The 16,612-nt window shown below is 43.9% G+C and overlaps 1 protein-coding gene across 5 annotated transcripts in view; it reads right to left on the bottom strand.

The window, feature by feature from the left end:
- The window catches only part of LARP1B (La ribonucleoprotein 1B), a 115,473-nt gene that overhangs the window by 72,108 nt on the left and 26,753 nt on the right, over positions 1 to 16,612 (bottom strand). For all 5 annotated transcript variants that reach the window (XM_032806042.2, XM_032806043.2, XM_032806041.2 and 2 more), the window contains one exon: positions 11,931 to 11,990. In XM_032806042.2, the coding sequence (XP_032661933.1) occupies positions 11,931 to 11,990 (60 nt within the window). The remainder of the gene's footprint in view (positions 1 to 11,930; positions 11,991 to 16,612) is intronic.

Here is a 16,612-nt window from a genome sequence, read left to right as displayed (position 1 = left end):
CTGCTCGTCATCCCAGACTTGCAGGACGATGTGATCCCACCACTCAGTGCTCGTTTCCCGAGCCCAAAGGCGGCGTTCCACACTGCTGAGCATGTCCGTTACTACCACAAGCAATTTAGCGTTACATGCGTCAGGTGAATCTATATCTGTATCATCATTGCTGTCGTCGGACTCCTCACTGTCACTTTGGAGCATAAGGAATAGCTCAACTGCCAAACGTGATGTGCTGGCGACATTCATCAGCAAAGTCCTCAGCAGCTCGGGCTCCATTTCTAACAGAAACCGCGCTGCAGACTCACAATGGCATGAAACTACTGGAGCGATGCACCATGGGGCGTTGGGACAGGAAGCGGAATGACCTGCACCCTTCCGTCCCCTTCCCACAACCCACAGCACCAAAATGGGACGAAGTGCTCTGTGGGATAGCTGCCCACAATGCATCACTCCCAACAGCGCTGCAACTGCTGCAAATGTGGCCACACTGCAGCGCTGTTCCTACACAGCTGTACGAGCACAGCTGTAACTCCCAGCGCTGCACATTTCCAAGTGTAGCCAAGCCCTTAGTTACAAAAATTAACTGTAGAATGCAAATAGTTACAACAATTAGATGTACTAAATATGTAACACTGCAGAATGTTCAATTATAAGTATTTTCAATAACAATCTATAAATGATATCTTGTTAAAGTGAAATTATCTAAATTATAGCAAAATATAAGAAAGGGAAGTTACTGATCTTATTGTATACAAAATGTGTGGTACCCATCTGTATGCCACTGTGGGTAAGAATATGGACCACATGCCTGAGACCAGAGAATTCTTGCAAGTGGTGTCTGTTGGCCCATGCTTCACCTTTGCTCTCCTCATGCTCCACACTGAAGATATAAGGAGCGAAGTGGACTGACCACCTCTAGTTTCTTCTCTGCTGTGAATCTTGTCATGATCCAAAGCAGAAGGGAAGGCTGGTGGGTAATGGAATACAACTAGAGACTACACATCTTGAAGAATTCCAGTTACAATAAGGTAAGTAACTTCTCTTTCTTCAAGTGCTGGTACTTATGTGTATTCCACTGTGGGTGACTGAAACAGTACTCAAAGCAGGAGGGTGCAAGAATGCAGGTGATATAACTGCTTATAGAAATCCTATCCCAAAGGATGTGTCAACAGAGGTATCTTGGACCAAGGAATACTGTCTCCTGAATGGGTGGATGCAACTCCAAATAGCTATCCCGCAGCTATCAAGCTAGGGCATCTCCTGAAGTGATACTACAGACGTTGCTTGTGCCCTTGTACAGTGAGCCCTTACCCTGCAAGGGGAAGGAAGCTGTGCCAAGGATACAGTCATAAATCCACTTATATTCTTTGAGAGGATACAGCTTGTCCTCATACTTGTTCTGCTATGGCAACAAATAGTCTAGGTAATTTTCTGATCTGTTTCATTCTCTGCAGGTAAAATGCCAATAACTCACCTAACATCAAGGGAATACTCTCCTTGCTTGAGGCATGGGGCTTCAGGGACAAAAAACATCAACCCACAGGTAAGTGAATTGACTGGTTTATGTGAAATTACAAAAGTCTCTTAGGAATGAATTTCAGGTGTAATTGTAGTGAGACTTGGTCCTTATGGACTATTATGTATAATGCATTGGTCATTAGGGCCCCAAATTCACCTACTCTTCCAGCTGAAGTGATGGCAATGAGGAACATGACCTCCTCTGACAGGTAAGACAAGGAACACCTGATTAGTGGTTCAAAGAGGGATTTAGAAGATCTCAGTGAAGGGCTGGTTACTTTACTGGTACAAAGTTTCTGAACAGACCCTTCAAAAACCTGGCTGTTACTCAATGAGTAAAGGCTGAGTAAATGTTCATTGGCAGGAGACACGCTGATATGTGGCCAGATGAACTTGTAGCGAGATCCTCAATTTAGTGGGGACTGTCACTAAGGCGTTCATGCTGTGCTTGCTGTGGTGTATATACTGTTCAGAGCCATGCTTGTAGGAAATTGAGTTGGAGTCTGCCAAATGCCATCAGATAAGTACATGATGCCATCTGCTGCATAAGAGTGAGGCATATCTGAACTAATAATCAAAGCCTTCACGTAGCTAGATCTGAATGCTCATGTCATGAAACCTGTCCTTAGGGAGGTCAGCCTTTGCCCTGATGGAATCCAAGGTAGCTCCTATAACTTCTATGCTCTGTGTCAGAGTCAGTGTAGACTTCATGTTTATGCAGATTCCCAGGAATACTAGAAGGTGGAACAGCAATGAGGCTGGCATTAAGGCCTCCAGGCAAGAGCTGCCCAGCAGAAGCAAATTGTGTAAGCATGGTGTTGCCTCATCTGAGCTGCTACTACTGAGAACACTTTTGTGAGGGCTCTGGGAGGTGTGGTTAACCCAACAGGAAATACCCTCAATTTATAGTGCTGGAGGCCTACCATAACCTGAGGAATCATCTGTGGAGTGAATAACCAAAATGAAAGCACATCTTTGGCATCAAGAGCTGTGAGCCATGTGTCCTTTTCTGGGGATGGTGTTATTGATGCCATTGTACTGTTGTGATAATTGGGTCTACAAATTTACCTAATTGGGAGCTCAAGAGTAAAAAAAGTGAATGTTTATAAGAAGCCATAACAATCTACAAATGTTGATGTCAAAATTTATGACAGGGAGACAAAGCCTAAATTAGTTCAAACAAAAAGGCCTACTGATATAACACGAGGACTATGTTGAGATCATGCTTGGTAAATACGAGAAATCTGTGAACCAAAATTGGTGTGTCCGAAAACAGGCTTAACTAGTAGACAAAATAATGACAGGATGGACTATTTCTCAACCTCTTTCTGTGTGTGTCCTTAAAGAGACTGAGAAGTACTGGCTATTGGAGCTAGCTTTATCATTCTGACTGCCACTCCCACTGTCTTGTGGGATGCTGGACCTTCTTCAATCCGATCCTGAAAGATGCCCAGACTTGGACAGGGAGAGGGACCCAGGTGACACTGCAATCTTTATTGGCTCCAGTTGAATCTCAACCACCACGTGGGACACACCTTGAAGTCCTTGAAAAGGGATGAGGAAGAAAGTTTTGGAGGTGGGGAAAGAAACTCAATAGTATAGCCAGAAGGGTGATATGCAGCATCTATCATCAACCATCAATTGTGAGATAAGTTCTCTAAACAACCCCCTTGGCATTGGGTGAAGATGGCACCAATACTGGTTTGTAGCCCTTGATGGTCTCGTCAAAAATATCTCTCAGTCAGGGAGTGAGACCGGGTGGCCGCAGTTGAAGTGGAAGATGCAGCATTGTGACAGTCTGTACTCTTATATTCACCTCTTCTGCAAGATTATGATAAGTTTTGTACAGAGTATGCTTTGTGAGGTATCATTTGAAAACTCACTTTGCTGCTCATTATTGACCTAATAAAATGTGTGGCAACACGGTCTCCTGAACCTCAAATTGAAATGATTCTCAAAGAAAAGAAAGACCTGTAAGAAGGGAGAGCAGATGCCCCAAATTATTCCTCCCTTTCTCTCTACACACAATATGCACAACATTTGAAGAACAAAGGAAACTGCTTTGGACGGGGGGAGGGATTTTGACTGAAAAGAATTCAGCAGTAAGATTGCTGAAACACATGGTGAGAGAGACCTTTGCTTTGAATTCACTTAACTTGTTAAGTTAGGTATTAGCTGCAATTTACTTTTATTTTCTTGTAACCAATTCTGACTTTATGCCTCTTTACTTGTAGTCACAATCTATTCTTTTGTAGTTAATTTGCTCTCTTATTTTATTTAGACCCAGTGTGTTTTGGACTGGGGTGTTTGCGAACCTCCATTTGGGATAATGGTATTTGTGCATCTTCTTTTCCATCAATAAAATGATGGACTTTATATGAGCTTACATCATATAGGAGAGAGCTGGGCAGCCAGTACAAGACGTACATTTCTAGCGGGAATTCTGGGACTGAGAATTTGCTGGTGGTATTCTGTGTTGTAATTCAAGAGTGGCTGGCTACAGGGCTCGTACTGTAACTGGGAGTAACTTACATGCTGGAGGCTGAGAGAGCAGACCAGGACAGACTGCTCTCAGAAAAGCAGTGTAAAAGGCACCCTGTGCTGGAGAACTGAGGGGACACAGTTATTCATCGGTCCAGACTGTACTCTGGATAATATCACAAGAGTATCTTGGCCTTAGCATTTTTCTGCCATTTGTGAGGTGGCTCATAAAACTGATGATGATAGAAGGGTTATGGTAAGGGGCTCAGTTTGTAGGCATGTTTATAGTATTTTCTCTTTGAGGTTGATATTTATATACCCAGAGAGCAGAAGGTTGCCCTGGAGTCCTTCAACGACTGCAAAGAGTTGTCTGTCTTCTCAATGAAAAGATTAGCCACAGATATTGGCCGCACCAAACACAACTTAAAATGAACTTCTAGCCATCTGTTTATACTTCTCAATAAGGGCTTGAAATTGAGCTCTTTTCCCCTGATGTAACTTGTTCCTAAAGTCCAGGAACTTAGAAAAATTCAGAAAATCATATCTGGCAAAAAGAACTTGATAGTTTGGGATTCTAAACTACAGATGTAAACATCTTCCTCCCCCTACGGTCTAGATGCACAGCCTACTTATCAGCAGGGGTGGCAGCTGCATGTTGTATGGATCCTTCTGGCCATGTACAGTACCAAGGACTTTTGTGTAGGATGGGTGAAGAACTCCGCTCTCTCAGCTAGAGCAAAGTACATCCTTTCTGCCTTCTTTGGCCTAGGGGCACAGGTAGCCAGCATGTGCAATACAACCCTTGCTGATTCTAGTATGGCTTCATTTACTGAGAGTGCAGGATATCTAAAAGCTTATGCTGAGAGCCCTGAATCTTGTTTAAGGAGATCTGGAGCTCTTCCATGACACTAACATTTCCTGAAATTGTTTAGGATAGTCTGGGGGAAGACTGAGGCTGGAGCAACCACCTCGCTGGATGATGAGCACATACTCCTATTGGTACCAGACATACTAACGGATCTGGCTCATCCTCCTCTTCTTCCACAGCCTCAGAGGGAGGTTTTGGTTGACCCTTTTGAGGAGAGGGGTCGTAAGGCTCCTTATTGCATCACATGGATCCCAAGTACCACACATAAAGCTACCATGGGACCCAATAAGGCCAGTATGAGTCAAAAGTAGGTCACAGTGGTCTGAGGCGTTTAGTACCACTCATCTTCTGGAGGGGGGCTTTGTTTCTGTGGCCAAGACTGGATCCAGGAGATTCTCAATGTCCTACCTAGGCTGATCTCTTTAGGTGGAGGTGAAGCTGAATTTCCTACCATGGAAAGGTTGGATATGGCTCCACTGGCACTACTGTTGATTACACTGAGGGGAAAACTATGGCTAGTAGACAGGACGGCAGATAGACTTCTTCCAGAATCCCCAATTCCTGCTGCTGCTAGATCTCCTTGGTGAGTATTAGTCTTGATAACAAGGGAAATGTTGGGTCCAGGAGGAGGAAGTCCCCCTGCTTCGCCCTTTGGAGGTTATGTTTTATCATTCCATACCTTCAGAGTAGGTGTAAATGGTTGTTCCTCTCAGGGCTATGACAGTACCATCATTGAATGAGTCTCCAACCCAGTTGTTTTCAAAAAAGTACTGGTGATTCCTGGTATGTCATGTTAGTAGATACTGCAGTCAGTATCACAGTCAATGGGGAGGTTGGTACTGAAGAAGCATTGCTCCTATGTGGCTTAGGAGGGGGGACACCCTAACTCCATATGACTTGGTTCTCAAGATTCACCTGACTTGGACAGGGTCAAAAGGAATCATCTCTCCTCTTAGAAGGTCATGGAAGGCATCTGCTTCTGTGTGTGTAAGAATGCCCCTCACTCTTATGATAGGGCCCAGATGAATGGACATTCTCTCTGCTCCTATCTGCTCAGGACTCCAACATAATACTAGGGGGCATGTTCCTTGATGACCCTGGCCAATGTATGGGGGAACCTTCTGGCCTAGGTCTCACTGGGGCCTCTTCGCATGCTCAATAAGGTGCTTCCAAAGCTGGAGTTCTCACACCTGCAGTGTTCAACTGGGAAAAGAGTAGCTCATACTACACTTAGATACTGCAAATATAAACTTCTCTGAGGCACTGGAGGCAGCACTGGCAGTTGCTGCTCCCCAAAAAGGAGTGGGGCCAGGAGAAAGTTTCTGAAGCCCAGCATCCTGGGCATAATCTAAGTTCTACCCTGGGAAAGCATGAAGGTTCCTTGGGCTAGGGATTCTAACACTAACTGGGAAACTATTAAAAAAAACCAACAACTTATATTTTCTTAAGTTTGGACACTTACAGGAGACTAGAAAGGACCAGCTTCTAACTGTAGGATTCTGACTCAAGCTGTGCAGCAATAGGCAGGAATTGGCGAGGCAGTTCGCCCTCCCCCTTGTCTTATACCATCAGTATGGAACTTAAGAGCACAGGGGTAGGTGCAGACCCTCGGACACTGCTTGCAAAAATTCCCTCATCTTAGGCCTGGTCTACACTACGTGTTTATACCGATTTTAGCAGCGTTAAACTGATTTAACACTGCATCCGTCCACACAACGAGGCTTTTTATATCGATATAAAGGGCTCTTTAAATCGGTTTCTGTACTCCTCCCCAAGGAGAGGAGTAGCGCTGAAATCGGTATTACCATATTGGATTAGGGTTAGTGCGGCCGCAAATCGATGGTATTGGCCTCCGGGTGGTATCTCACAGTGCACCACTGTGTCCGCTCTGGATAGCGATCTGAACTCGGATGCACTGGCCAGGTAGACAGGAAAAGCCCTGTGAACTTTTGAATTTCATTTCCTGTTTGCCCAGTGTGGAGCTCTGATCAGCACGGGTGGCGATGGAGTCCCAAATCCAAAAAGAGCTCCAGCATCGATCGTACGGGAGATACTGGAGCTGATCGCTGTATGGGTAGACAAATCTGTTCTATCAGAGCTCTGTTACAGAAGACGAAATGCCAAAGCATTGAAAAAAATCTCCAGGCTATGATACAGAGTCCACAGCACAGTGCTGTGTGACAAGCATAACGGAAAACCAAAGAATCAAATGGACGCTCATGGAGGAAGGGGGTGGGGGGGGACTGAGAACTCCAGCTATCCCACAGTCCCCGCAGTCTCCGAAAAGCATTTGCATTCTTGGCTGAGCTCCCAATGCCTGTAGGGTCAAACACATTGTCCAGGGTGGTCAGGGTATATCTCATCAATTTACACACCCCGCCCCATGAAAGAAAAGGAAAAAAAATCGTTTCTTGACTTTTTTCAATGTCACCGTATATCTACTGCATGCTGCTGGCAGACACGGTGCTGGGGCAATGAACAGCAGCATCCTCTCCCCTCCCCGGTGGCAGACGGTACAGTGCAGTAGGACTGGTAGCCGTCCTCATCAACCTGTGAGTGCTCCTGGCTGGCCTCAGGTGAGGTCGGCTGGGGGTGCCTGGGTAAAAACAGGAATGACTCCCGGTTATTCCTGGCAGATGGTACAGAACGGCTGGTAACCGTCATCATAGTAACTGGGGGCTGAACTCCATGAGCCCCTGCCCCTTTCATGTCTAAAGAAAAGATTCTGTACTGCCTGACTATCTATTTTTAGATACAACATAAAGGAGGGAATGACCCGGGGGGGTCATTCCAATTTTTGTCTTTGCGCCCTTGGCCAACCTCAGCGAAGGTCAGCCAGGAGCACCCATGACAGCAGCAGATGGTACAGAACGACTGATAACCATCATCTCATCACCAATTTACAATGGCACAGCAGATGGTACAGAATGACTGATAACCGTCTCTGCTACCTTGCAAAGGCAAATGAATGCTGCTGTGTAGTGCTGCAGTACCGCCTGTGTCAGCAGCATCCAGTACACATATGGTGAGTGACAAAAGGCAAAACGGGCTCCACAGTTGCCATGCTATGGCGTCTGCCAGTGCAATCCAGGGAAAAAGCACGTGAAATGATTATCTGCCGTTGCTTTCACAGAGGAAGGAATGAGTGATGACATTTACCCAGAAACACCCGCGACACTGTTTTTGCACCAACATGCATTGGGATCTCAACCCAGAATTCCAATGGGCGGGGGTGACTATGGCATAGCTACCCACAGTGCAACACTCCAGAAATTGATGCTAGCCTCGGTACATGGACGCACACCACCAAATTATTGTGCTGTGTGTGGCCGGGTGCATTTGACTTTATATAATCTGTTTTACAAAACCGGTTTATGTAAAATCAGAATAATCCTGTATTGTAGACGTACCCTTAGTTGTATCCATAGTGAAATACACAGAGACCAGCACTCGAGATGAAAGTTTACTTACCAGTCTACTTGAACTGTAGTTACTATCTTTATAGAGCCTCACTTACAGGACACTAATCTGTTTCAATCTTTAAACAGAATATCTCAGAAGGCTCTGACTAGTGGAGCTGTATGTTCCCTAATCAATCCAAATATTTGTTCAAGGTTACAAAGAACAATGGGCACCAACTCTCATTCTTCCATTCCATTTAATCAGAATTTAAAAACAGATTAAAAAGGGTACCAGAAGGTGGTTGACAATATCTGTCTATATATTTTACTTATAGAATTCAGGTTAAGGAATTTACAAGTAACTGTTTTCCATTGAATACTGCCTGTATACTGCAGATCACTTCTGGGAGATTCAGTAACAACAACTCTCAAAGAAGGAAAGTTGTGTAGTATTTTAAATAAATATTGGAAGGCTTTTCTTTAATTGGACATCATACTAAATAAAAATTATGTCTTGCAAACATACAAAGATTTTTCAGAAATGTTGCGATGATTGCTTTGGATCTGTTAGAATACACTTTAGGTATCGCAACGTAACAGATTTGAATGCAAAGCTTAACCCTTTAGACAGCTGTTTAGCAAAGATAGTCTCCCCCTGAATTTATTACCATAAGCCATAGGTAATGTAGGAAATTTGCACATAAGTAACAGTTCTACATATGCTGCAGCTAAATGCAATTTTAACATCTTGCACTATGCAACCTAGCCTCACCTGGTAATGTGCAGGATCTCAGAAAAGTACTGTAAGGTAGACATATTCATACAGAAGTCAGAAGCCACCAAGTTAGCAATTTAGAATGTACCTTGCTTTTATGGAATACTATTTAGGGCACCTCAGCAATCATGACTGGCATCTTACAGACTCTTTTGGTTGATGTTATAACCCCTAAATACCTCAAGGAGCAGCAACTACAATCAGGTAAATGGTAAAGATCCTTGATGCTGTAGAGCATGTGAAGCAATCTGTTTTGGTAGTGGTCTACACACAGAGAGAGACTTAAGTACTTTCAGTGGATCAGATGGAAAGACATACAGAAATAGACTTCTTTTAGACAGAGCCCCAAATCAATCACACTGGCTTAAAAAGGGATTAAAGTCATACAGAATTTAAACCTCTTTTTGAACCTGTTCAATTTCTTAGCTCCAGTATAGGATAGTTCCCTAGTTTCTCTTTCCCCCATAGTAACTAGGGAATGAGAGAAGAACTCTTTCCAAATATTTTGGGGAACTTCTATTGTTCTCAGTCGTGGGAGGGAAGTTACTTCATGTTGCATTTTCTCACAAGAGGAATGCCTGAAAATGTATGGGAATGGCAAAGCAGCTTGCAATAGACTCAAATTGAACTAACACTGAATAATCTCTAGATTTCCAGCTATCGGAAGACTATACAAACTCAGACACTCTGACTTTTACTTCACATATGAAGTATCGAAGAGGGCATAGATGAGCCCATTTCTGACCCTCCTTACTAATGGCTTATGTCTATTTTCAACTACAAAGGGAAGGCACTCTGACAAAGGGAGGAGCTTATCCCAAAGCAGATCCTTTTACCTCACCAGCAGCACCCACAAATTTGCAACTTTATGGTGCAAAGCTGCTGCTGAGCACATCTTATGACACAGTTAAGTTCATCATCTTTGTCTCCTTGTCGAAGAGTGTAGAAAGTGGCTCTCTTCATATCCTTGACCCCTCAGAGACTGCTGAGTGCGCCATGGTGTTGCATGGGTATATAAATGCTCAAAATCCAACTAAGGAGCCCGATACAATCTATCCACCAACTTGTATACAGGTGGCATAGATAACAAGGATGGTATGCACCTCTTATAGCTGTTGTTTCAGGCTCTCTGCAGACCCACATGCGCATTGATTGTCACTGGTTTACATCCTGTTCAGGTTTTCTCTGCAACCATAAAGGTTCATAACAATTCTTAAAAAAAAAAAAAAAAAAAAAGGAAGTTGAGATCCTGAAGCACAATTTAGTAGAAAGAAGGGAATTCTGTGGCAGACTCTCAGAATACACATAATACACTTCCACTGTTTTGAACTGAATCTGAGAGAACACCCAGATTAGTGGTGTTGCTTCATCTTACACTCCTTTTGTGCCCTATCACAGACCCAAATCCTAGAGTAGTTTCTTTAATATTTGCCTAAGTTTCAATGTTGATGTCATCAGTGCAGTCATTGTCGCCAATGAACTTGGCTGGATCTGGCCCAAAAAGAACGTTGACAGTAGAGGATGACAGTTCCATGTAAAATGCCTTTAGTAGACTCAGGTTCCTGGCAGAATTGAAGAGCAAAACTTGAATATATTTTGGTCTGTGAATATCCCTAAAAGAGACACTTAAAGGTGCTTCCTTTGGCTCTTATCAGACATCGTACCATAATAGGAAGCATGAACTGTATCACTTGAACCTCAAAACCCTTTGGTTGGTTCCAGCATCAAGAAAATCGTGATGGGGCAGGATGGGGCAGAATGGAGCCAAAGACTGAAACAGCATTTGCTGATGTCACAAAACTAGTATGAAGCCTATCTAAATCTAACAATACATTATTTTATTATGAATGACAAAGAACAGTCATTGGGCCAGGGAAAGAGAGAACACGATTCTACAGCCTGCTGTCTAGGGCACTCACCTAGGATGTTCAAGTGCCTGCCCCAATGACTAATCATTTATAAAGTGTAACAGCTTCAACAGAAGAGACTGAGAGAGGTCTGTCCCAGAATACCCCCTTGCCCAGAAGTTAGGGCACTCTCCTGTGATATGGAAGACCCAAATTCAAATCTCTTCTCCACATCAAGCAAACTGGGGGATTGAAGCTGTGTCATCCACATCCCACGTAAGTGCTCTAGCCATTTAGCCACCCAAAAAATTGTTTCAGGTCAAAGGAAATGTTTTGTTTAACCCAAAACAGATCTTTTCAATTCATCAAAAGTTGTCACAATATTTTCATTTGGTTTGACCTGAATCAAAGTTGTTTTTTCTTTTGTACTGCTGGTGAACTGAAATAAGAGTTATTAGCCCAGCTCAACACATCAATATCATGGTGACAGACAGAGTAAGAATTTGAATTTAACAGAAAAGTTATCCAGGGATTCAGTGTTCACTCTTGAAGATGATGAAGGAAGCAGGATAGAGTTAGGGCCATGGCTGCTTACAGAACCTTGCACTAAGCATTTAGATCCATGAGGAAGCATGTATAAAGCCCCAAAGGTTACAGTGTTGCAAATGATTCATTCTCCATGCACACACATCTCAAAAAGGAAGATCCACACTGACAATTCTTAAAGGTGAATTAAAATGTAAAATTATGGGATAAATCCTGTACACTTCCATGTATAGGAGGGTCCTGAAATCAGCAGAACTGGTGTTGTCTCACCTCAGTGGGATAGGGAGGGGATAGACATGTATCACCTGAATCATAAAGTGTACTCAGTGAACTCTGACTCATACCTCAAAATCCTTTTCAGTTTTCCTGCTGAAACCCTAAAATACCTAACCAGATTCACCATATAATGAGCTTGCAACAAAGGGGTCCACAAGCTTTGCAGGTTTATAAAAAATATAATTCAGACTATATATAAAAGTATATAAACATAGTATACTCACTTCATTGTTTGCTATTTCACTTGGTGTCGGCCAATTTGTGATATCATTGAAGTCACTAGCCTGTAAAGTAACAAAATATATGTTTACCAGAACAGCATTTCAGAATGAGGGGATGAGGTCTGGCACTCTTAACAGTGGCGGTCAAAGACGTACTATGTTTCATAGCAGTAATCACAATAAATCACTTCTCATTTGATATGTGAGAACTGTAACAGACACCAGGTACAACATTACTTTAACCAACAAAAAAACAACAGTGGGCAATCCAGTCAGCTACTCAAGAGTGGTTGCCTCCAACACAAAGTTCTACCAACAGTACACTAAGATTTGAAATAAAAGGATGTTAAAAAGGGGATCCTAACGACAAACGTCTTTAGCGTGCTGTTACTGTAATTGTCAGCCTAACTCCTTGATGGACAGAGTTCCATTTAATAGATATAGCCATAAAAAGCACACCCAGGAGCTAATTAAAAACCCCATATGTCACACAGTTACAATATGCTATTGGACAGATGTATTTCATTTGGATAAAAAGTTTTTAGATGAAAGCAACTAGGCTGCTAAATGTAATAATATATTAACTCTTCTTCCTTCTTTAAATCTCTGATAATCTCCCCTCTGCCCTCAGATCTCTTCATAGCTACTTAACAGTCCTAAGAAAACGTGTTAAAAAGAGAAGGTTACTCACCTCATAACTAGTTGTCTTTGAATTGTGTTGCATATGTCCATTTCACTGTAGGTGTCATATGCACCTCGTGCATTGGTGCTGGAGAGTTTTCCCATGCTGCAACTGTAGAGCTGCAATGCATGCTCCCTGGTTTCCCTCATGTTCTGAACAGAGAGTATGAAGGATGGAGCCTTCCTACCAGAAGGTTAGATGAGGACTCCAACGCACTGAGGAAGGAGGTGGGTTTTGGAATGGACATATGCAACACATCTCAAAAAAGCAACAGCTTCAAAAAGATGAGTAACCATTTTGTCTTTTGAATGATTGTATATGTCCATTCCACTGCAGATGCCCCCAAGCGATTTTCAGTGGAGGTGGGCCTAGGTATCTCATCTGAAGACAGAATATAGGACTGTTTTCCCCACATTCTCATCTTCCCTCGATGGCACAGTAATAACAATCTAGCAAATATGTTAACAGAGGACCATGTTGCTGCTGTACAAATGTTGACGATGGGGGCCTTTTCCACAAATGCAGTAGAGGAGGAAATGCACCCTATATGCAGTGTGCTGACTTTTCACGAGGTGTTCTACCTTTAACAGAATAACACATAGCAATGCAGCTAATAATTCATCTCAAGAGCCATTGTGTCCTAACAGGATGACCTCTCAACTGTTCTACAGAGGACCCAAAGAGCTGGGAAGAAACCAAAGCACTTTTTTCTACCCAGATAAAAGGGCAGGGCTTGGCACATACCCGAAGTGTACAGCTTTTAGTTTTGTGAGCATGTAGATTCAGAAAAATGACCAGTAAGTATATTAACTAATGAAGTGGAAATCAGATACTACTTTGGAAAGAAACTTAGGGTTTCACAGATTCCAAGGCCAGCATGTTGATAAATGCAAAGTAATGCATGTTGGAAAACATAATCCCAACTCTACATATAAAATGATGGGCTCCAAATTACCTGTTACCACTCAAGAAAGAGCTTGGAGTCATTGTGGATCGTTCTTTGAAAACATTCACTCAGTGTGCAGCAGCAGTCAAAAAAGCAAACAGAACGTTGGGCATCATTAAGAAAGGGATAGATAAGACGACAGAAAATATCATATTGTCTCTGTATAAATCCATGGTATGCCCACATCTTGAATACTGCATGCAGATGTGGCCGCCCCATTCCAAAGAAGATATATTGGAACTGGAAAAGGTTTAGAAAAGGGCAACAAAAATGATTAGGAGTATGGAACAGCTTCCATATGAGGAGAGATTAATAAAACTTGGACTTTTCAGCTTGGAAAAGAGAACTCAGGAAGGATATGAAAGGTCTATAAAATCATGACTGGTGTAGAGAAAATAAATAAGGGCTTGCTATTTACTACTACTTCTGACAGAAGAACTTGGGGTCACCAAATGAAATTAATAGGCAGTAAGTTTAAAAGAAACTAAAGAATGTATTTTTTCACACAATGCAGTCAACTTGTGGAACTCTTTACCAGAGGATGTTGTGAAGGCCAAGGCTACAACAGGGTTAAAAAAAGAACTAGATAAATTCATGGAGGCTACGTCCATTAATGGCTATTAGCCAGGACGGGCAGGGATGGTGTCCCTAGCTTCTGTTTGCCAGAATCTGGGAATGAGCGTGTAGCAGGGTGGATCCCTGCTCCTGCCCTGCAGGGGTTAAAAGCAGCCCTGGGAAGGGGGCTAGGCCTGGAGAAAGCAGCCTGTAGGCTCGGGCCCAAAGCCTGGGCTGAGTGGGGAAAGTGGGCTCAGCTGTGGCCATCCTCCAATCAGGCCCAGCAGGCCCCTATAAGAGGCAGTGAAGCTAGAAGGCCAGGACAGTCTCTCTCTGACTGGAGAGGGAGACAGGACTGGCTGCTTGGGAACTCACCCAGAGGACCTAGAGGAAGGCAGGGCTGGGGAGAAAGGCCTTAGGAGCTGGGAAGCCCTAGGCCAGCAACTCCCCAGGCTGCAGGGCCTAATTCTAGGCCTCCGAGGCACTGGGCTTGCAGAGGGGCAGCCGGAGGGTGGGTAAAGGCAGCCAGTCCAAAACCGCTTTGCCTATGATGAGTGGCTGATACTGCAGTCTGCCCCAAGGTGTGGGGGCTAGACAATGACTGGGCAGTAGCCAATAATGAGGCAAAGTGGGGATAGTGGGGTGGGGGTTCCCCTGGGACGGGGGAGACCCAGTTAAAGGGGCACTGGGGTCCAGGGAGGGACACGGGGCCAGCTGAGGACAGGTGGATCACCGGTCTGCAGAGGGCACTCCGGGCTGGGACCGAGCTAATTCCCAAGGATGACCAGCAGGAGGCACTGCGGGGGTGAGTTGGCTCGTCTACAGAGCGACAGGGAATGGATCGCTTGATTACCTGTTCTGCTCATTCCCTTCGGGGGCCCTGGCATTGGTCACAGTTGGAAGACAGGATACTGGGCTAGATGGACCATTGGTCTGATCCAGTATAGCCATTCTTATGCTCTTAGAAGAGAGCCTTGTGATCATCTAGTCTGACCTCCTGTATAACACAGGCCAAACCCTATACTTCACCTTGTCCCTGTAGACTATATTACATGAAGAATCTGTTACCAGGGCATGTAGCTCCCCCACTCTCCCCACAAAGGTGATGGCTAGCAAAAAGGCCATCTTCACCAAGAGGTGTAACATTGAGCAAGAGGCTAAGGGTTTGAATAGAGCATCCGTAAGACCTGACAGACCTAGATTCATATCTCAAGGTGAATCTGAATCCCGAATAGGTGGGAAACAGTCTATCTAGTCCATTTAGGAACATGGTTGTCATAGGATTAGCGAAAACAGTCCTTTCAGCAATATACAGATGAAATGCTGAATTTGCAATCAAATGCACCTTAATGGCACTTAATGTTAGACCTGATTCTTTAAGATGTAAAAGACAGTCCAAAATCTTTTGAATTGTAGATTGTGTAGGAGACATTATGGCTAGCTGCTCAGGTAGAGAAGCACTTCCATTTAAAAAGGTAAGGAGCTTTCACGGACGGCTTTCTGCTGCTGACCAGGACATTCTGGACTGTCACTGAACAGTGTGGCTCCTCTGGTTTTAAGCATCAAGGAACCAAGATGAGAGGTTCACCACATGCAGATTCAGGTGCAACATGTGCATGTAATGCTGGGAGATCAAGTCTTTGCCTAGTAGCAGAAGTAAAAGAGTTCTCTGATGGACAATTTGTGCAGATCCAAGAAGTAGAGTTGCCTCAGCCAGGTTGGAGTGTGAAGATTATTCTGCCTCGTTCTTGCTTTAGTTTCACTGTGTCTTTGGAATGAGGGGTGTTGGGGTGGTAAACACACAGCAGGTTTTTGTCCCATGAAAGCATCTGAAATGGACTGTGGCCAGCTCAGGAACAGAACTGAGGACACTTCCTGTTCTCCTCAGTTGCAAACAAATTCATCGTAGGAATCCCCACACATGCTCAAATCAACTTTAGAACTGCAGTGTTGAGAAATCATTCGTGATCTAGGCTGAACAGTCTGCCAGGCAATTCTGAACTCCCAGGAGGTATGATGCACTGAGAGTTAAGGAGTTCCTGATACGCTTGTTTGATCTGAAGGTTTAGAATGGGTCTGAGATCCCCTCTGGCTTTAGGAAATGACAGTAAAAAAAACTCTGCCTCCATGTTGAAGAGGCACCTCTTCCTTAGCTCCTGAACACAGTCTCCATTTCTTGCCTTAGCATGCACTTGAGAGAGGAGTCCCTGAAAAGGGACTGGGAAGTGGGAGGAGGATATAAAGAAAAAGACGGTTACTCACCTTTGTAACTGTTGTTCTTCGAGATGTGTTGCTCATATCCATTCCAAGTAGGTGTGCGCGCGCCGCATGCACGTTCATCACGAACGTGCATGCGGCGCGTGCACACCTACTTGGAATGGATATGAGCAAGCACTCGAAGAAGAACTACTGGGTACAGGGCCGGCTTTAGGCCGATTTGGCCGATTCCGGGGAATCAGGCCCCGTGCCTTAGGCACCTTTTTAATTTTTTTTTTTTTTTTT

This window comes from Chelonoidis abingdonii, chromosome 5 (assembly GCF_003597395.2).
Source record: "Chelonoidis abingdonii isolate Lonesome George chromosome 5, CheloAbing_2.0, whole genome shotgun sequence".
Classification (NCBI taxonomy): Eukaryota; Metazoa; Chordata; order Testudines; family Testudinidae; genus Chelonoidis; species Chelonoidis abingdonii.
This window is presented reverse-complemented; position numbering and strand designations above follow the sequence as displayed.